Source organism: Dermochelys coriacea, chromosome 2, assembly GCF_009764565.3.
Source record: "Dermochelys coriacea isolate rDerCor1 chromosome 2, rDerCor1.pri.v4, whole genome shotgun sequence".
Taxonomy (NCBI): Eukaryota; Metazoa; Chordata; order Testudines; family Dermochelyidae; genus Dermochelys; species Dermochelys coriacea.
This window is the reverse complement of record NC_050069.1, coordinates 252,908,401-252,929,089: the sequence shown is the minus strand read 5'-3', so window position 1 is coordinate 252,929,089 and position 20,689 is coordinate 252,908,401. Positions and strand designations below refer to the sequence as shown.

Genomic DNA, 20,689 nt, shown 5'->3' with positions numbered 1-20,689 from the left:
GTGTAATCCTCCTAACTGTAATCAAAACTGAAAAAAAAATGAAAAGGCAAGGAAAGTCTCCCTTATGTAGTGTTCTTATCTGAAATGCGCACACTGTTTTGCAAAATTTTTAAAAATAGAAAAATTTCCTTTGGGGTGTAGGGAGGTATCACAAAATACACCAGAACCTTGCTAACTGGCACCTTGCTAATCAGCACATGTGACAATTCTCACCAAAAGCCTGGTAATTGTACCCGATCCTCACCAAAGATTTCATCTCTTGAGTACAGTAGTGAGATCCCATATTACTCAGATTGCATCACTAATTTGATAGAATACACTCCAGTACATTTACTAATATATCGTGAAGTATCATAAATAGTTATAACTACATAATGCATCAGAATAAACGAAAAAGTATATTTGGTGATGTAATATCCTTGATATTTATTTTTATATTGTGGGTTTTTTTCCCCCTCTTCCTTGTTGATTTTAAAAAAAGCTCCAATCCCTGCATCTTTACTCAGGCAAGACAGCCACTGAAATCTACTGGCCAGATTCTTCTTTCAGCTACAGCAGTGTGAATCCAGAGTAACTGTGGCTGCACCAGATTTACATCAGTTTAGAACCCCATTTCTGCAGATTAATAGAAATCACTGGGGCTCTTCCTGGGTACCATAGTTCACTTGCAGATTAGCTTGCCTTAACAGTCCAATGTACTCCTCTGAGAAGCCAATGGAAAGATTCCCATTGCCTTCAGTGGTCTTTGGATGAGTTCTTAAGTGACACAGAATCTGGAACAGTGGAGCTTTGCCTGAGAAAGGGTGGCAAGATTTGGTTCAGACTGCAGTAATCCAAAATGTGCCCGCCAGTCATTAGTGAGAATAAGTGAGGTTCTACTGTTAGTACACCAAATATGAGGTTTCCCAAGAGCTGATGTGATGTATTTGGTTACTTCCTCAAGTTTAGCAGAATTCAAAGTGTAAGCAACACATCTAAAGAAAACAATGGGCATTTCTGTAGGTATCCCGTTTGCTAAACCAATAAGCAAAAAAGAAAAAAAAGGGGATGCACCAGGAACTCTTAGTTATTATACACTAACCAGACTGTGCACGGCACACTTTTATTTCTATAAAACTATTACAAAATATTCAAAAATACATTTTAGTAAATTTACAGCAGTTATTTCTCCATTTATTAATGCAAAACATCCGTTTTCCCCCTCTGTACAAACTACCCTCTCCATCGTCACAGAATCACCGCCATGTGCGCTTTTTAAAAAATATTATTTTCTCATACATTTCTTCTTTCTTTCTCTTTCTTTTTTTTTTGACGTTCAAAATAACAAAGTTTCTTACTGTTTTGTAAATAAAAAGTTTGTGTAACAGTCTTGACTTCCAAGAGCGTGGCCCAAATAGTGTTTTTACAAAGCAAAATATTTACGAAACATGAAAAATACAGGAAATGATGTTACAGTTGAAACTATTTAAATTAAAATAATATATTCTCATATTTTACACTATTTCAAAAACGAAATGTGATTCAAGTTAAGTATTGATCTCTCAAAAAAATCTAATTTACAATTCTGTGTACAAAAATATAATTTATGGACCCCATGAAGTTTGTCTTTTTTGTTTGTGTTTAAGACTTGCTGAACAGAAGGAGCATTGCAATGGAGGGATGGGAAAGTACAGAATTTTGCTTTCTGAAAGTCAGGAGACGTGTGACATGTAGAAAAATAGACTCTGCGCAGTTTTGCTTGGCCTCACAAAATAACGTTTTCCCCTGTGAGTGCAGTTCAGGCGATAATAAATTATCAAAGAAACTTCTTAAGGCTCTTGAAGGTCCGGTTCATATCCATTTTAAAACCTCTATTTAAAATACAAAACCAATAAATATCCAGGAGAGGAGAAAAAACAGAGCAAGCAAGAGAACAGAACAAAATAACCAACCAAATAAAAAAATATATATATATATATATATATATATATATATATTTATAACCTAAACAGAACTCAACGTCCCGGGGCTTTGTTTTCCTTGAAGTCTACTTTGGACGGTCCTACTTTGATTATTTTTATTGTTATTATTATTATTATTATTTTGTCTCAAGCCGTGCTCTCCTTTAAAACATTTTTCCCCCTTTTCTTTTTCCTCCGCGTCCCCCCCTCCCCCCCCGCTCGCTCGCTCTCGGGGCTGCGGGGGCTCTCAGCTGGACGGCACGGCCATGCCCAGCGGGTGCAGGGAGTCACTGTCCAGCACCCAGCTGCCGATGCGGTAGAGGAGGCGAGAGTACCAGTGGAGGCCCGGCGGGGCGGGCTCCGCCTCGGGCGGGGCGGCGCCGGGGGAGAGCACGGCCAGCAGGGCGTGGGCCAGGCGGAAGGGGGCGAAGGCCCAGTGCGCCCAGCTGTGCTCCTCGATGACGGCGTAGCAGGAGGCCAGCACCCGGTTGATGAGGATGGTGCCCTGGGCCGTGAGCGGCGCGTAGGCCCCCGACGCCTCCTCCCGCAGGGACACGCTGTGCACCGCGGCGGGCAGCAGCCGCCGGCCGCCCTCGCCCAGCACGTAGACCCGCTGGCCCGGCCGCACGCGGCTGGCGAAGAGCGCGCGGCTGCGGGCCGCCCCGGGCGGGGCCGGGGCCGGGGCCGGGGGCTGGGGCTGGGAGAGGTTGTGCGGGGGGGCCACGAAGAGCAGGTGGGCGGCGGTGAGCAGCAGGCGGGCCCGCGGCTGCCGCGTCTCGATCACGTAGAAGAGCCTGGGGGCGCCGTGCTCGCGGTCCAGGAAGGCCAGGAAGTCGCTGTAGAGCAGCCGGCCCTGCGCGTCCGCCGCCAGCACGCGGTCCCCGGGGCTCAGGTCCCGCACCCGCTTGGTGCCGCCCTGCTCCAGGTGCACCGTGGCCGAGCCCGGGAAGCAGCCGCCCGACTTGGCTGCCACCGAGTTCTCTGTGCGGGGCGAGAGAGGCGCGCGGGTTAGAGCCGGGGGCGGACGGAGGGGGCCCCGGGCCGGCCTCTCCGCCCCCCTCCCCTCCGCTGAGCTCTCTGCCCCCCCCACGGCTCCCATTCTGCCCCTCCCCTCCGCTGAGCTCTGCCCCCCACGGCTCCCATTCTGCCCCCCCCTCTCCCCCTCCGCTGAGCTCTCTGCCCCCCCCACGGCCCATCTCTGCCCCCCTCCCCCTCCCTCCGCTGAGCTCTCTGCCCCCCCCCCCCCGGCTCCCATTCTGCCCCCTCCCCTCCGCTGAGTCTCTGCCCCCCCCCCACGGTCCCATTCTGCCCCCCTCCCTCCCCTGAGCTCTCTGCCCCCCCCCCCACCCCCCCTGCCCCCCCCCCCCTCCCTCCCCCCTCCCTACGCTCATTCTGCCCCCCCGGCCCACTCCTGCCCCCCCTCCCTCTGGTAGCTCTCTGGCCCCCCCTACGGCTCCCATTCTGCCCCCCCCCGGCTCTCTGCCCCCCTCCCCTCCCCTGAGCTCTCTGGCCCCCCCCCCACGGCTCCCATTCTGCCCCCCACCCTCCCACCCCCCCCCCCCCTCCCCCCCCCAGCTCCTCTGCCCCCCTCCCCTCCTGAGCTCTCTGGCCCCCCTACGGCTCCCATTCTGCCCCCCCGGCTCTCTGCCCCCCTCCCCTGAGCTCTCTGGCCCCCCTACGGCTCCCATTCTGCCCCCCAGCTCTCTGCCCCCTCCCTCCCTGAGCTCTCTGCCCCCCCACGGCTCCCATTCTGCCCCCCCCGGCTCTCTGCCCCCTCCCCTCCGCTGAGTCTCTGCCCCCCCACAGCTCCCTCTCTGCCCCCCCCGGCTCTCTGCACCTCTCCCCTCCACTCCCATTCTGCACCCCCTCTCCGGGCTCTCTGCACCTCTCTGAGCTCTCTGCCCCCCCGCACTGCTCCCATTCTGCCCCCCTGGCTCTCTGCACACCTCCCCTCCCCTCCCCTCGACTCTCTGCACCTACCTGAGCTCTCTGCCTCCCCCCCTGCTCCCATTCTGCAGGCTCTCTGCACCCCTCCCCTCCCCTGGACTCTCTCTGCACCTCCCTGAGCTCTCTGCCTCCTTCCCCCCACTGCTCCCATTCTGCCCCTCCCGGCTCTCTGTGCACACACACCCCTGGGCTCTCTACACCCCCCCCCACTCCCATTCTGCACCCCACTCCGGGCACTCTGCACCCCGCTCCCATTCTGCAACCCCCCCTCCGGGCTCTCTGCACATGCGCACGCGCACACACCCACAGGCTCTCTGCACCCTGCTCGCATTCTTCTGCACTTCTGCCCTCCCCCTGGACTCTCTGCACCCCGCTCTCATTCTTTTGCACCCCCCCTCGCCTCCCTGGACTCTCTGCACCCTCTTCCCCCACCCCGCTCTCTGCATCCTATACACAGGCATCAGGTCAGCTGCTCTGCATCCCACCCTTTCAGCCTAGGGGTTGGCTTCATTTCTTGTCCCAACACACAATCTAGCCAGGGGGTCTCTGCATTCCCCCCCCTTGCCCCCATAGAGCCAAGGGCAGGGACTCTCTTTGCATCCCCCCCGACCCCATAGAGCCAAGGGAGGGGCTTTCTGCATCCCACAGTCCCCCCACCTCCTATCCCATAAGACATACAATTCCCTAGCCAGGTCTGCTCAGCATCCTCCTCCCCACATCCCCAGGATAGGAGTTGTCTGCATCCCACACCTCAGGTTATGAGTTTCAATGCATACATTTATAACGGGCCTTTGCATGCTGCCTTTCCGGTTCAGGTTAGTAGCTGTGAACCCCTTCCTCTCCTAGGAGTTTGTGCAGGCTTCCCCCCTGCACCACTTCCTCCATTAATAGTAATACAGTAGTGCCTAGAAGCTCCAGGGGCTGCTTGAGCTAGGCACCAGATACACACATCACCAGAGACAATCCCTGCCCCAAGGAGTTCACAGTCTAACTAGACAAGACAGTTAAAGCCTTGTCTAGAAAAGTGCTCTGCTTTCACTAAAGTAATAAAATTGATCTTGTGAAAGTGCTGCAGCCCCTCTTTGTAGGTGCACTTACATTACAAAGAACATAAGAACGCCCATACTGGGTCAGACCAATGGTCCATTAGCCCAATATCCTGTCTTCTGACAGTGGCCAATCCCATTGCTTCAGAGGAATGAACAAAACAGGCAATCATCCAGTTGAAGCTGAAGCTAACTCAACATAAGCTAACACTTAAACCGGTAGTTGGAGGTTGGGCCAGTTTAACTGGATCAGTTTCAAATGAATGTTGCCTTGTCTACATGGGGGGAAATTGACCAGAACAGCTATTGCAACATAACCTTTTCTGCAGTAAGTATTCCAGAATAGCTCCCCATGTGGACACTACTCTGGGGGGGGGGGGGGAAGATACTTTATTGCTGAATAATTAGTGAACTTCTGAAGTGAAGTTGTTGTTCTGGAATAAATCACTTTTATTCTGCAATATTATGTCCATGTGGAATAGTTTATTCCAGTCAATTTCGACAGTAGAAAAGTCCATAGTTAAATTGTGCACTTTTACAATTTAGGTACAATCTAGCTACACTGCTCAGGGCTGTGGGGAAAAAATCACACCCCTGAGAGACGTAGTTAAACTGACCTAACCCCCTGGGATAGATGCCGTTAGGTTGGGTATGTCTACAGTACGGTGCTACGTTGGCGCAGCTGGTGAAGACACGCTATGCTGACAGGAGAGCGCTCTCCCATCGGCATAATTACTCCATTTCAGCGAGAGGCAGAAGCTATATCTCCTGCCGACATAGCACCTGTGTGGGTAGTGCAAAACTTGTCACTCTGGGTGGATGAGGGGCTTTTCCACACCCAAATGACATAAGTTGTATCGACTCCAGCTATAGTGTAGACCTGCCTGTTGACGGAAGAATTCAGTGGAGCAAGTTACTGCCTCTCGGAGTGGTGGATTAACTACAGCGATGGGAGATGTTCTTCCGTCGCTTAGGAAGTGTCTATGCTTGCCATAGCTTTGCTGCTGTAGCATAGACAGTGTAAGGGCAAGTTTACATTTAAAACTCTGCATTGGTGCAGCCGCACTTCAGTGAAGATGCTACGCTGATAGGAGACAGTTTTCCCGTTGGTGTAGTTAATTCACCTCCCTGAGAGGCATTGGCTGCGTCAAGCTCTCCCACCAAGAGCACTGTCTACACAGGGGGTTAGGTCCATATATGTCACTCAGGGGTGTGGATTTTTCACATCCCTGAGTGATGTAGTTCTACCGATATAGGTCTGTTGTGTAGACCAGACCTAAAACAGCCAAGACCAAAGGGTGGAAGGGGAATCGGAGGCACAGAGAAGTGAAGTGACTGGCTTAATGTCATATAGCAAGTCAATGGTAGAGCTAGACTTAGCTCCCTGGGCTCCTGACTCTTAGGCAATGTCTACACTGTGCACCTTAGGTGGCATGGCTGCACCACTGTAAGATATTCAGTGTAGCTGCTCTTTGCTGGCAGGAGAGAGCTCTCCTCCTGGCAAAATAAAACCACCCCCAAAGAGGAGCAGTAGCTTTGTCAGCTGGAGAGCATCTTCTGCCAAAAATCGCTGTCCACACCAGCACTTTTCGTCAGTAAAACTCTTATTAGTCAGGGGATACTTTTTTCACACCCCTGGCCGACAAAAATTTTACCAACAAAAGTGCAGTGTAGACATAGTCTTAGGGCTGGTCTACATTGGGAATTTACTTAGACATAGATATGTCTCTGAGGGATGTAAAAAATCCACACCTGAGTGATGTAGTTTTACCAGCCTAAAGCCTGGGGTAGATAGTGCTAGGGGGAGGGAAGAATTCTTCTGTTGCCATAGCTACCGCCTCTTAAGGAGATGTAGTACCTACCCTGATAGGAGAACCCCTCCCATGGGCATAGGTAGTATTTACACTGAGGTGCCACAACGGTGCCACTGTTGCATTTTAGGTGTAGACAAGTCCTTAGTCCACTGCCCTATCCACTAGATCCTCCTGCCTCAGGAGCCCGGGAGCACTCCCCCACAGCAGTCGCTGTGCCCACACATTAGGTGAGGATTCTCTGCAGCTCCTTCCCTTCTCAGGTAAGAGTCTCTTTCCTCCCTCCCCCATACAAGAATCACCACCCAACACTTCACCAATTCTCCCAAAGCAGGAGTATTTGCCTCCCTCTCTAGATCAAAAGTCTCTGCTCAGTTCAGGTCAGGAGTGTATGTTCCCCCTGCCTAACCTTAAAACATCCTCTACTTTATGCACAAGGCCAGGCTAGTCATTGGGGTTACTTCGGGGGGATTAACCTGATCCTAAATTTTAGGGCCCTTGGTTATTCTTGTCACCACTGCCTCATTATTAGTCCTTCAGAGAAATCCTAGCCATTTTAAAAACAAGATCAACCTGCATTTATGGAGTTGAAGTCTCTGTCCTTGAAAATATTACTATAATATGTAGAAATTTAAAATATTTTCAGGCCAGAAAGGACTGGTATGACTGTCTATTCTGCCCGCTTCCATAGCACAGGGTCTGGAACTTCACCTAGTGATTCCTGGGTGTTCTTAAACACTCTAGTTACATTTTTTTTTATTTTGGCTCCCATAGTATTTTGTGCACCCAAAGTATTCCACTGTAGCAAGGTCATTTGATAAAATTATTTCCATTCCTTAGGGTGGAATGGAAATATTTCCTCCATTCCTTGACTTCACTGCAGTTTTCTCCCAGTTACTGAATGTGCCAATTTCTAGTCCAAGTAATTTTCCTCCTAAAAGTAGTAAGACCACAGATACAGATTTTATTTTTGTGCCTCTGTAGCTAGTGCATAAGCTATTATGATTGAAATAAACACTTGGGGAGTCTCCTAATGACTTTCTCAGGAAGGACAGGAAGAGCGAAAATTAGAATGTTATTGATTTGCTAACGACTTTATCACTTGTGCTTCAGAAATGAAACAGCAAGATCTCCAAGGCCTCTTCACTGAGAACATGGCAACAAACGAGCTATGTGCTTTATGTAGAGTCCTTTCCTAGCAAACTACACCTTAGTACAAGCCCCAAGTAAAGCTCTTGCTTGAGCTTTGTTTGCATATTCAGGGGCTTGATGAATAGATCTAGTAGTGTAGCAACTCTACAAACATGCCAGTGAATTGGCAGAGGTGTGAAAATCTGCTGCTTTGAGCAGTGCTGTTTGGGTTCTCTAATTAAAATCCAATAAAGGATCAGCATTGTCATTCTGATTCATGTAATAAATGCAGACACTCTTGGAAGAGAGGACACTTCCATTTTTTTCCCAGCTTCTTCCCTCTCACCCCCCTACCCCTATTTGTTCAGGTGCAGAAACCCTATGTGCCAATTCACACACATACTCTCCAAAAAACCAGGACCTTCCAAGCACTATTTGCACAGCAGAGCCACTTTTCCAAGACACTCAAGATGTGTATTTGAATTTTAAATGTAGGAGCTTGCTCTAAATACTTGCAGTAGCTCATTATCAATGTCCCTTTTACCACCCCAGCCTCTCTTCTCTGTCCTGATGACAATAATTCAGACCTTGGGGGAACTCTTCTTTGCATTCCAATCTCCGGGATCATACTTTTTGCAAATAGAGATCTAGATAAAGAATCTTCCTGCCTGGAATTATAGGGTTTAATCTTCTCATAAGATTCTCTGTCATGAAACGAGGTTTTGACAATTTGAAATCAGACTTAGCTGGCGGAATTCAAGCCTGCTCTCTTGAAGCCCGTGTTGTACAGTCACACGACCCTGCCTGACATGCACTAAATATTACCCCAAACCTCCAAGTGTGTGTGGAATTTTAATGAGTAGATTTGTTCTCTTGGAATTATTCGTCTCCTATGAAATATACATGGAGTTGGATTATGTTCATTTGGAATAAGGTTACTGTGCATCACAAACAGACACCTTGAGCTGAACATATCTTTACTCTAGAAAAGGACATTTGGAGATTTCTTTGGGGAAATAAGACCCGAAGATTAACCAAAGCAATATCACGGACTCAATGTAAAGCCTGCATTGGCCAGGAGAAGTGTTACTTTTCATCAGCCCCAGAATGTAAAGCTGGTTAAGGGGTCTGATCTGCTCCCAGTGGAGTCAATGGAAGTCTTGCCATTGCTGTGAATGGGAGCAGGATCAGACCCCTAGTTACCTTATTTCTAAGCAAACAGATATATTTAGAGAGAGTAATTATTTTCTTTCACAACTAAGTATTTCTTGACACTTTAAAAGTGTTTCTTGGCTAAAAGAGGCTATTAAAATACAGTTTAGATGCTATGCAACAAACACTGAGAGGTGAAAAACCCAGCTCGTCGGCGATGCACTGTTAACAGTTTTGCTAAACGCGTCAATTTATGCGCAGAAATGAAGTTTCAAATTTCGCGATTTATTGTTACAAGTTATTCCTTTGCTGAAACAGCATGTGGCGTTGTAAGCACAGGGGAAAAAATCCTGGAGTTTCCTAGCGGCTGCAGATTAAGCCATGAATGGCATTAATTTTCTTTTCCCTGCGCACGCTAGCGGGTTGGCAATAGTAATCATACTAGACTTCGGGGCGTGCAGCCAGCTAGATGTTTTTAAATGGTCACGGTATTTGTAATATACGGTGTGGATTTAGGAAAAAAAAATAAATGCCGGGGGAGGGGGCGGGGGACACCACACTTATTTTGCAGAGCTGTGTGCTCAGTCGGGGCAGGGGGAATCAATACTTTAACAGAGGGGTTGAGTTGGCTGCAGGTTTTTGCATCCTTATGATTAACAGAGGGCCAGAGAGAGGCCTGGCCCGTAAGATGCGTGGCTTGCGTTCCTCCCACCCGCACGCAGAGTGAGAAAGCTAGAGAACCGTGTTAATGTCCAAATCAGTTCTCTGCCCAGATTGTGATCGGAAGGGGGGCTTTCCCCTGCCTTTGTAAGCTCCACTCTAAATCTGCATTGTCCTCCTCATAGCCCCCTCCTACGTAGGCAGGACGAGGCCGGCTCATCAGTGTGACCGAGCCTTATACTTAGGCATGGATCGAAATCAGTTCAATGGCAAGAGAAGAGCGAGAGCCTGCCGCAGCAGCGCCCCCCCCCCCCCGCTCCCACTGCAGCCCAGCCGCGATGCAAAGCAATGGCCGGATACCCGCATCCTCCCCCAGGTCGGGTGCCCGGTTCTGATGCAACCTGCTCTGGGCACAAACAGCAGCAGGCCCCGGGGAGTGCCCCTCTTCCCCCCAGTGATGCTGTAGTCCCTTCAGTGGCTGCCTTAGCGGGGGTTCACACGCCCTGTGGGGTCGGGGCTTGCTGGGATACTTTTATTCTCCCCAATGGGTCCCACGGCCCTTAAGGGGGTGCTTTGGCTAGATGCCCCCGGGCAGGCCTGAGGTGCCAGCCGCCGTGAGCCAGGGGGCTCAGGTGTCCTCCTTACCAGCTTTGACGGAGCAGTGGATGTGGGCCTTGGACTCGTAGTAGACCCAGTCGAAGCCAGCCTCTACCGCCAGCCGAGCCAGCATGCCGTACTTGCTGCGGTCCCTGTCCGAGGTAGTGATGTCTACGGCCCGGCCCTCGTAGTGCAGCGACTCCTCGGAGTGGTGCCCATCTTCATCCCATCCCTCGGTCACCCTCAGCTTCACTCCGGGCCACTGGTTCATCACCGAGATCGCCAGGGCGTTCAGCTTGTCTTTGCATCTCTGCAGGGACAGGGGCACACAAGGGGCATTGCACGGGCACTGCGGCATCGACACAGCTACTGACACCCCCCCCCCCTTAAAAATAACACACACCGGGCATTTCAAGAGTTAAAGACTATGGACAAGGCCTGAGCGATGCTCAGTCCGTAAACTGTGATCCTAGGCCCACTATCATTGACGTCAATGGCAAAGCTCCTGGTGACTTCGCCCTATATATCCGTGCAAGGGGGCAGCCTAGGGGAATTGAAAAGCTTCTCAGATACCTAATGGGCAAGCCTGTTAGTCTGCTGTAGGAAGTCAAGTGAGGCTGGGTGAGGAGAAGGTTGAAGCTCGGATAGTACGGCGTGAGTGGGGTCGAAATATAACCCACTTTCTTACAGCCTGCAACCTGTTTGAGTGTCAGAAGGAAACCTTTAGCCTGACTTGATCTCTCTTCAGTCTTCCAACTAATATGTGCATTTTCCCATTTGTTGGGAGCTGAGTAAAGTTTTCCAAAAGACAAACACTTGCCATACATCTGGGAGTCAAATAGTTTTCCCTGGAATGTCTCTCCGGGTCTTTTCAATTTAAGGTTCTCAATTCGCGTTAACAGCCTTTCTGTGCTAGAAGGAGTTTTTCCTTCGCAGATCACTCACTTAGACCAGCCTGGGCTAGAAGCATTCATCCCGCTTGAAATACGTGTGTATATATAAGAGCAAGCCCACACGATATCTCTTAGGGGAAAGAATGAAAAGCAGAGAGGGATCAAGTTGATAGCAATGTTAAAAACCAACAAACCCAGAGGTGAACTAGCGTAGAATATGAAACCGGGAGAGACAACAAGCATTTTTTATATGGAGTGCCACATTCTTTTAACTCTACAGACCAATGCCACATGATTAGCTTTCTGTTTTCTTTAACCAGCTCCTTTCCTTTATGCTTTCTTGGTTTTATGAAATGTACCCTGCAGGACCTGGCAGTTCGGCGAGAAATTGTAAGAGGTTATGGACAAACGTGTGTGTGGGAAGAAGGGGCAGAGAGGGAGGCCTGAGCAAGGCTAGGGGAGATCATTCTAAATAAAGTAAGAAAAGTTTGGGTAGATTTTTGTCACATCCTAGAGTCTAAATAGAATACTGCTCTACATGAATTGATCAGCTCTGGAAAAAGGTAATCTACCATCCAGACCCCTTGAGGATTGGAAGAGCAATATACATTTCAGGCACATTTGCAAATGTGAGACAACAGCATGTTGCCAGCAGTTGAGTAAAGCTAAAGGCAAATGCATCAAGTGGGTAGGGATGTTTGGCTTTCTCCACGAGGACTCACCCCAACACGTTATCAATATGTAAAATAACACACCACAAAGGTTCTTTTCACAGCTCCCAGAAAAGGGGGGGGGAACTTGCATGATTGCCGCTACCCTACTTTCAGGTACGTGACCGGATTGCTCAACAAGAAAGTTCCAGCGCGTATGTTACAGCCATAAAGCGATACCCTAGCAATACTTCTGTGGTAGTTAAATATAAAATGCCATGGTGAGTCCACTTTGGACTCCCTGGCCGATTGTTCCATGTGATATAACATTTTTATGGAAAGAGCGGATTGTTTGGTCTCTAATGTGATGTTAGTCTAGGAAAAGCAGAAAACCATAAGGAAGTTTAGCTTGTGAATGTCTCTCTCACAGATACACTGTGAGGAAAAAGGCGAAACATTCAACGTTTTAGGCCACTGACAAGGAGAAAGCTCTTAGCTGCACAGCAGTCTAAAGCCATGTTATCTTATAACTAAGAAAACAAATAGGGTGGAGAACAGAAGGGGCAGGTTTGCTATTCCAGTTCCTTCCCCTATAAATATGAGCTAAAGTCTCTCTGGCAAAATAAAAGGGAAAGGAACGACCTACTAAAGGACTTTCCTTCCTTTTATATTGGCTGAGCTGGGCTGTCAGAGTCAAAAGCCGTGAAGGCCAAACTATTTATTAATTCACTGGGTCGTGTGCCACAAATCAAGCCCAATTCTGTTCAGCCACCGTGAAACTCAGCAGGGCTGCCTCGACTAACGCTTTGTGTGGAGGCAAAGTTGTTCAACAAGCCCTCTCCTGCCAGCCCCTAATCTCTTCACAAATGAATTGCTTGAAGGAAACACTTAACAGGTACCTGTCAGTGTAAACAACCTGGTGGGCTTCCTAAATGCCAAGTTGATCTCCAAATCCCTCACATCGTGCACCGGTGGTGTTCCTGTATGGCACTAGATTTCTATTTTATTTCATCCAAATTCCAGCTTTATCATATTGACCTGGCCCCCTTATCTCTTTCACAGATCCAGCCAATGGTTGCTCTGTGTGTGTGCGTGTGTGTATGGGGCGGAGAGGGGGGGCATTCAGCAAACTGCTGTTGTCACCTGCAAAGTTAAGAACCTGACTTACCTAGCTCTGTTTGCGTTTTTTCCCTTCTTAAGTTAATATTAACTAGCAGCTAATGCATTCAGCAACGATTCTGAAAGTTTAACAATTCCATTCAGGGAAGAGCTTTCCATGGTTGAAGGGCTTGTGAAGCAGGCATTTAAAGGCTTGAATTTAACAGAACAAGAGGTTGCTGATTGAGAGAGAAAAGAAAGAGATTGGCCCAGCTCGTTGTAGGATTGCAATACGAGGAAATTCTGATGTCAGCGGCAGCTTCCCACCACCTCGCTACAATATTGTTATTGGAAGACCACCGAGCAGTTCCCCCTCCAACCCACCCTCGAACATTGTTATAGAATCACTACTGTTCAATCACCCCATTACCTCTCGCCAGCTCCAACCAGGGTTATGAGATCACTCCTGTCCCTTCCTCTCCCCTCCCCCAATATCATTATGCAATCACCGATGTCCCTTTCTCCCCTCTCTTGCTCCCCAAAGGGGGTTCAATAATGAAGCTGCAGCCAGACGTTGATCTCTTATTTTGGTGTGGTACCTAAGCTGTGCTATGAGGCAGAGCGGTGTTATCTACCCCCCCCACCCTTTTTGTGTGTAAGGAACGAGAATAGTCACTGAAGGAAAAAGTATTTGTTTTCGTTTCGTTCGTCTGAGGGAAGTTGACAGAAGGTCAGAAGTTCAAATGCTGCCAGCTATTGCAGCGAGAGTGGCAAGCCATGTAGAAGGCTCTGTATTCCCAGGGAAGGGCAGCTAGAGAGACAGGGCACATCGAAGGCTGCAGCAGAGGAGAAAGGAGACACTACCACACAGGCTGGGGTCTCCCCCTCGTCAGCCCACCCCCTCCTTTTTTAAAAAAACACCATCACACATTTTCCCTTCCTCTGTGGGTCCCCATCTCTTTCCCTCTGTATTTCAATCTATGTCTGGCTCTCCCTCTCGCTTCCTTTCTACGCCTAAGCTTCATTTTCTCTTTCATGAGTATGGGGGTGTGTGTGTGTGTGTGTGTGTGTGTGTAACACACACAGGCACGTCTTTTTTTCCTGGGGCTTCCTAGCAGCAGCAGCATTTGCCGTATTAAAAAGGATACAAACTGAAATCCTAGCCGTTGCGATCGATAAAAGAGGAGTAAGTGGAGCTGAAAATGCGAGATGTGTCTGACTTGGCGCACAGCTACACTGTCTTGCATCTTTTCAGCAAGGGAGGATGACCGAGGGCTATAAGAGGGATTGGACTGGATCTTACAATGCATGCCACAATAGTCATCAGCCGACCCTCTCCCACTTGCCTTTCTTTTGCATTAGGAGGCGAGATTAAAGCTATCGAATTGGACTGGGAACTCTCTACACATCATGCTTTGCACCGTGGCCTGTGCATATTTAATTGAGGCTCGCGCTTCTATCTGGCAGAGGCGCGCGCGCCAACACTCATAGGTACAGTAAGATTTAAGGTGGTCGGGAGGAGATTGCAGGAGACACGTCCCTCGTCCAAATAAATCTAGTAAACGTGGGGAAAATCAAGCCGAGGCGAAGGGGAGAGTTTAGGAAATTCTTCCCATCCCCAACGTAATTCTTGCAGCCGAGTTATATTATATCACCGAAGACGGGACTTAAAATACATAATAGTGGGAAGGGGGGGAAAGGCTGTTGACCTATATTTTGATGAAACCCATTTCCAGTGTCTAGATGGCATCTAGATTCCATGTAGTTTCAAAAACTCCACTAATTGCGTTCACCTATCTCTCAGTGAGCAATAACAACAATTATTATAATAATGTGGCTGTTTGGGAGAGTTTATTTTTTGCATAGGATGGTTCCGCATTCTGATTCCACTCCCGATTCAATATTTATCCAGCTGTAAACCTTGTGCCATCTGATTTTTAAAACAGAAGTGATGCAATGCTGATAAGTTGCAAGTCCCTCCCATTTGGAAGTACCAGAGCATTGGTGGCGAGCATCCTTAAAGAAATATCAATATATTTACGCTCTGATGGGCACAATTGCAAAGGATGGTTTTGCAATACAAGCTATATAATACAGAAACAGGAGAGTAATGGTCGATTAGGCTTCAGATGTCTTTATGATTGCAAGACTCCATAGGTACTAAATTTAGAATCCCCTTGCAAACAACAATAATGAAGGGTAATACAATAAAATAAAAATAAAAAAGTCAGCAGCTGTACCAACCGATGAAAGAGTGGCCTGACGGTCACTAGACACTTGGAGTCCTCTTAGCTGTATACAATTCGTTTGATCAAAGTGCAGCCTTGGGGACAAATGCAAACAGAAATCTCTAACCAAGTTACAGGGAACGTCATGGCAAGGTTATATTTGTAAGTATTACACAACCCCCCCAGAATATATATCTACGGCTATATGCCCCTGCAAACTTAACTGGATATTTAAATATTAATCTAACCGATGAGGGGGTTTGGGGGTGAGGGGTGTCTTTAAAAAATGCTAAGCCAGATGTTTTAATTTATGATTGCTCAGATATGCTAACAAATAAAAATATATGTATCTATGAAGCTCTACCTGAGTCATCAGTCTGTCAGCTCCAGTGTTCTCTTCATCCTTAAAAATAATGTCAGGGTTGTAATTTGGGGTTAGTTCTTTAAATCTCTCCGAGTTTCTTGAGATCTTCCCTTCATATCTTCCACTGGCCCCTAGGGTCTTCTCTGCCACATTGGGAATAAACTGCTTATAGGCTAAAGGGGTCAGTTTTTTGGGGTGTCTCCTTTTTCCAATACCCCTGCCTGGTCCACAAGTCAGCCCAGAGGAGACCAAGAGAACGCAGAGGAAGCCCACCAACAGAATTCTTGTCAACAGCAGCATTTCGTCCATTGAATCCAATTACTTCAAAGCTCTCTGTGTCTATCCCTGGCTGTCTCTCTAGATCTCTCTCTTCCTACGTCCTTGTCTGCGTTCTGAATCGTATACTATCCACCGATCCCTAGCAAGGCAGGTGTTGGAATGGCAGGCTTTAGGTCGCTGATAACGGAACACATCGGAGTTTGGTCGTGAGACAGCAATCGAGAGACAAAAAGGGTCTGATTTTAATGGTAGCAAGGCTAGAGACGCTTGTGAGAGGAGTCTGCCTTTAGTTCTATATTATAGCTGCCAGAGCCGAGTTCTGATTGGCCAAGGCGAGACAAGCTTCTCTTCTGATGTATTAACCCTCAAAAAGGCAACAAATTCTTGAAAGATATTTTTTTTTCTTTTACCTGAAGGGCTTGGAGCTGAAAGGGGTGGAGATAGCGCTTTCTTGGGATAACATCAATTACATGCTGGTTTTTTTTTTTAAACTTTCTTGGCAGAGTGGTACATTTGTCAGCAGGAGTAACAGATGTCTCTGTGAAATAAAAATATTAGCAAGCTGCCTCACTGCATTTCAAGTTTTTTGAGGGCGGGTTTAAATAAAAATAAAATTAAAATAAAACGTTGGCTATCAAACAACTTTGAAAAATAGCCTTTCAGGGGCAAAATGACTAGCCCTTTGAAAATTAACCCGTCTAAGGGTATCTTTCTTTTTCATTAAAAAGAAACATTGCATGAAAGCAATACAACTTTTCAAACACATTTACTTTTTCAGCAGGTAAGTGGCTGAGTTAGGGGAGGAAAAAAGTATTTTTTTTAAAATATAAAATGGTAGTTTTATAAAGTTTGTTTGTGTAACTTTTTTACATGATGCAATTACAGTGTATATAGATGGTAAATGGTACTTTATTACAAAACAGCTTAAAATAACAAAATATTGTACCTTAAGAAGGAAACAAGCAGCGAACTGATTTTTTTTTTATTTTTTTTTTTAAAAGACCAGACTCTGATGTCCCGAGCATGTTGGGACTATATGCTTTGTTTCTTTGGTCTAACTCTAAGAAGTGCATTTAAAACCCTTATACCTTCTTGTGGGGTGTCATTAAGTTTTTAGAAAAGCATCGTATTGAAAGCATCCGCAAACACAATTACCAGAGATCGATCCAAGTAAAGTGAATGGAAAGGGGATAAGTTTAATGTTAAATTAATTGTTATCTTATGCAGCGTGGCAAGTGATGTCTTTATCCCGATCTCCAAAAGCTACTAATCAGACAAAGGTGTTGAGAGACGAGCAAAATCGCAGAGAGATGGTGCTGATAAAGCAGGTTAGACAGAAAAGCAGCGTTCCACTATGAACAAACACTTCTGTTTCTGTAAAGAGCTCATTTGCTTTTGCTCCAAAGAAAATACAATTTGTCCAAGAATTTAGAAACTTTAAGGACTTTTTAAAAAAGAGTTCTTTAAAATCCTAAGCGACATGTTGAAGTAATACAAAAGTTTCCCTATTCAGGAAAAAAAATCCATTTTATTTAAAAAGACAAACTTTTTGGGACAAGGAGCACATGGGAGTTTTCCAATCTGCGACATATGTTCAATCAACTTAAACCGTGTAAAAATGGACTTTACAAAAACCAACGTAGTTTTAAGTGCAAAAAAGTTTTCTGTCCTAAGCTGTAACAAACAGAACACCAGAGTTTCAGAGAACTGTATGTGATTTTCCTTTAGACAATTTTTTTTAAAGTCGAATGAACTTCTTTCAAAATTGACAGACCGATTTCAACTTGTGATCCTCCCCTCACCAAAAAAACCCCAAGTCCTTTTCTTTTTATTATTTTTACTACTACATAGATTTCCCCTTTCCATTATTAACTTGGAATCTGGAAAGATTTACCTTTTAACTTCTCATAGAGAAGTAACTTAGTTTAAGAAACAAGTTGTACAACAGCTAAATACCTGCTTGACACTATTTTTTTTTAAACTAACTTCTCCCTCTCTCTGTTTGTGTGTGTGCGTGTGCCAAGACAAGATACAGGGAATATATAATTTATACAAAAAAGCGTATATTCTTTTGATGTGGTTACCTCAAACACCATGACTTGATGTAACAATTGATTAGATAGTGCCAGGGTGTAAATACTACTCCTAACGGTGGGGGATATTACAAATCCTTTATCCCCCTGCCTATTTCTTCCCCCCCGCCTCCCATGAAAGATGATCGATATACCAGTTAGTAAATGCGTGGACATTGCAATGATGAAGTATAGAATAAGGATAAACACCCTCATTATCAGATTGCCATATGTACAAAGCAGTCACCCAAAGATTAACAGGAAAGGAAACGCAAAGAAGGAATTAATTAAATGCAAGCAATAAATGCATGGGGGGAGAAAAGGGAGAAATCAAGAAAAGTTGTAACGATGGGAAGCTTAAAATCAGCCTGCTATCAAATTAGATGTGAAAGAAAGCAGAGCTATGGTTTCTGGGTGGATCTGGTCAGTTTCACCTAAAGTCTATGGCTACCAGCTGTACTTTCTGATGACCTAGTAGAGAAATGAACGTGAATGCAAACGGAAGGTTATTTCTATGGGGTAGGGGTAGGAGGAGAGCAGACTCTTCACTTCAGCCTTTGTGCCTTGATGATACATTTTGCATGCCTCAATAACACTAGTTTGTGCTGTTACTAAAATTACATCTTTTTAACCACAATTTCTAAAGAAATACTGGGGATAAAGAGACCAGAGCACATTTTTACCCTATGTGCCTGGATTTTTGAGATTGTAAATTCTGTGTATAATAGATGTGTATCTGTGTGCACTAAACAAAACCAACCACCACCATTCGGGCACTGATGCCTTCTTTAGGAGGATTAATCGTTCAGTCTTCGATTTAAAAAATCAATGTTGAGTCCAGTTGTCTCAAAATTCGGAAGCTCCCTTGGCTTTTTCTTTTGCTCTTTTGTGAAAGAATCTTCCCTTCTTCAACCAAATGGAGCTAGAAAAGCTGCCAAGCCTCAAAAGGGAAAGATGTAGAGCCCTGATCCCTCTGCCTGCAGGTCCCTAGCCATCAGCCTGCTCCTGGCTTCGCCTCCTACATGCCTAAAAGGCCACAGAGGCTGCTCCCTCCGCTGCCTGCAGGTCCCCAGACACAAGTCGGCTCCCTCCTTTTGCGTGAGACCGTCCCACCGGAAAAAAAAAGATTGCTCCCTCTCCTCCTCTAGGTCCCCAGATGCAAGACAGCTCCCTTCCTCTGCTTCCGGTCCTGGACACAGGATTCCTTCCTTCCGCCTTGAGGCTCAACAGACATAAAAGTGCCTCATCTTGAGGTCCCATCCATTTCAAAGGCTCCCCCCCGCCGCCTTCAGGTGCCTAGTGTCTCTGTTTTCCATTCACAAGCCTGCTCCCACCTTCTCTTTGCCTCCAGATCCCAGTGCCTCCAGGTCCCAGAGACAACAGCCCGCTCCTGCACCCTCGCCCTCACCAGGCAGCCCCAAACTCTTTGAGGGAAACAACAAAGCAGGGATCCCTGCTGCCCTGTATCCAGGCTCTGTCTGCATCAGACTGCGGGGAGGGTTCTAACACCTCTTCCCCCCCCCGGCCACCCGCTCTTTTTCCTGGCACGTTGTCTCCAACACCCATTGCCTCATCGCTCGGTCTTTAAAATGCGGAGCATCAATGCATGTCTGGCGCCCCCCCTCCCTCCCCCGGGCCTGTAACCCTACTGCTGAGCTCTCCGGGTCTCCCTCCATTAGCAGCATCTCTGCGTCTACCCCCGCCAGTATCACTCTCTCTCTAGCCATCACTCCGGCCCTCTCCCTGGCAGTGTCCCTCTATCTCAGCTGCCCGTCACTGCTTCCCTCCCCCGCCTATCCATACAGCGTACCTAGGCTCTCTCTGTCCCCATTCCTTCAGCCTTCCCCCTCCAACTTCTCCTCCTTCCTATGCCCAGAGCAGGAGGCCAACCGTGCCCCGGCACATCTGGATAACCTCTGTGCTCAGTGCAAGCCTCTCCCCAATTCTCCTGTCCCCTCCCCACCCACGTGAGATGCCCCCTGCCCTCTGTGCCTTTCTCTCCCCATCACTTCCCGGGCCCGCTGCTGCCCACTGCTGGATGCCAGGGCCCTGCCCTGGCACAATCGGAGAATCCTTGTCATCGGCGCATTTCTTCCCCCGGCCCCCGCCCGTCTCCTCTGGCGCATCGGTGCTGCCTTCCGCCCCCCGATTCCCTCTCGGTCACATCACGGGCTGCTCCTTTCCGCCTCGGCCCAGCGGCGCACCCCGATCCTACCCGCGGCGCGCAGCAGGGGCCCCGATCTCTCCCCGGCGCGCGGCAGAGGCCCCCCCCCACCCCATCGACTCACGGCAGGGCGCCCCCGCTCCGCCCCCCAGCCGCTAGCCGCCCCCCCCCCCGTGCTTTTCTCCCGGTGTCCGAAAGTTGCCGGGGAAGCAGCGGCGAAGGGCGGCCGCTGCCTGCCGCAGCTGCGCCCAGTGGGCCCGAGTCTCAGTCGGGCCTGTTCCCGCACCGAGGGCAGGGCTGCCTGGGGCCCGCCCGAGCCCGGTACTCACAGCGCCCGCTGGCCCCCTGGATCCCGCCGCCCCGAGGGGCACGGCCGGACCCTCTCTGCCAAGCACCCGGTTGCAGCGCTTCTCCCGGAGGCGCCCACCCCGGCAGCGCCTCCGCGGGGCTCGGGCTGCGGCAGGGAGCAGGGTCCGGCTCCCCTCCCCGCTCCCCCACCCTCGCAGTGTTTCCAGCGCCCCCTTCCCCAGGGCTCCGGCGCCTGTCAGCGCGGCTGCGGCGTGAGCGCCCTCCCCGCACTGCAGCCAGCTTCCAGCGGCTCCCCCCCGCCTCGCTGCCGGGCTCTGCCAGCGCTGCTTCGCGCCCGGCGGGCAACCC

General features: G+C 48.4%; 1 protein-coding gene across 1 annotated transcript; it reads right to left on the bottom strand.

The window, feature by feature from the left end:
• Positions 1 to 474: 474 nt before the first annotated feature.
• Positions 475 to 16,542, bottom strand: SHH (sonic hedgehog signaling molecule). Its single transcript, XM_038393463.2, has 3 exons — positions 15,518 to 16,542; positions 10,333 to 10,594; positions 475 to 2,921 (listed from the first exon to the last, which is right to left on the bottom strand). The coding sequence occupies exons 1-3, from the start codon at positions 15,824 to 15,826 to the stop codon at positions 2,188 to 2,190; spliced, it is 1,305 nt and encodes a 434-aa protein (XP_038249391.1). The 5' UTR covers positions 15,827 to 16,542; the 3' UTR covers positions 475 to 2,187.
• Between the last annotated feature and the right edge of the window lie 4,147 nt (positions 16,543 to 20,689).

Excerpts from the sequence above, each read along its gene's own strand:
- SHH (XM_038393463.2), bottom strand. The coding sequence starts at position 15,826 with ATGGACGAAATGCTGCTGTTGACAAGAATTCTGTTGGTGGGCTTCCTC. Across the intron at positions 10,595-15,517 it reads CTGACAGACTGATGACTCAG|AGATGCAAAGACAAGCTGAA; the intron begins GTAGAGCTTCAT and ends CTGTCCCTGCAG. Across the intron at positions 2,922-10,332 it reads CCACTGCTCCGTCAAAGCTG|AGAACTCGGTGGCAGCCAAG; the intron begins GTAAGGAGGACA and ends CGCCCCGCACAG.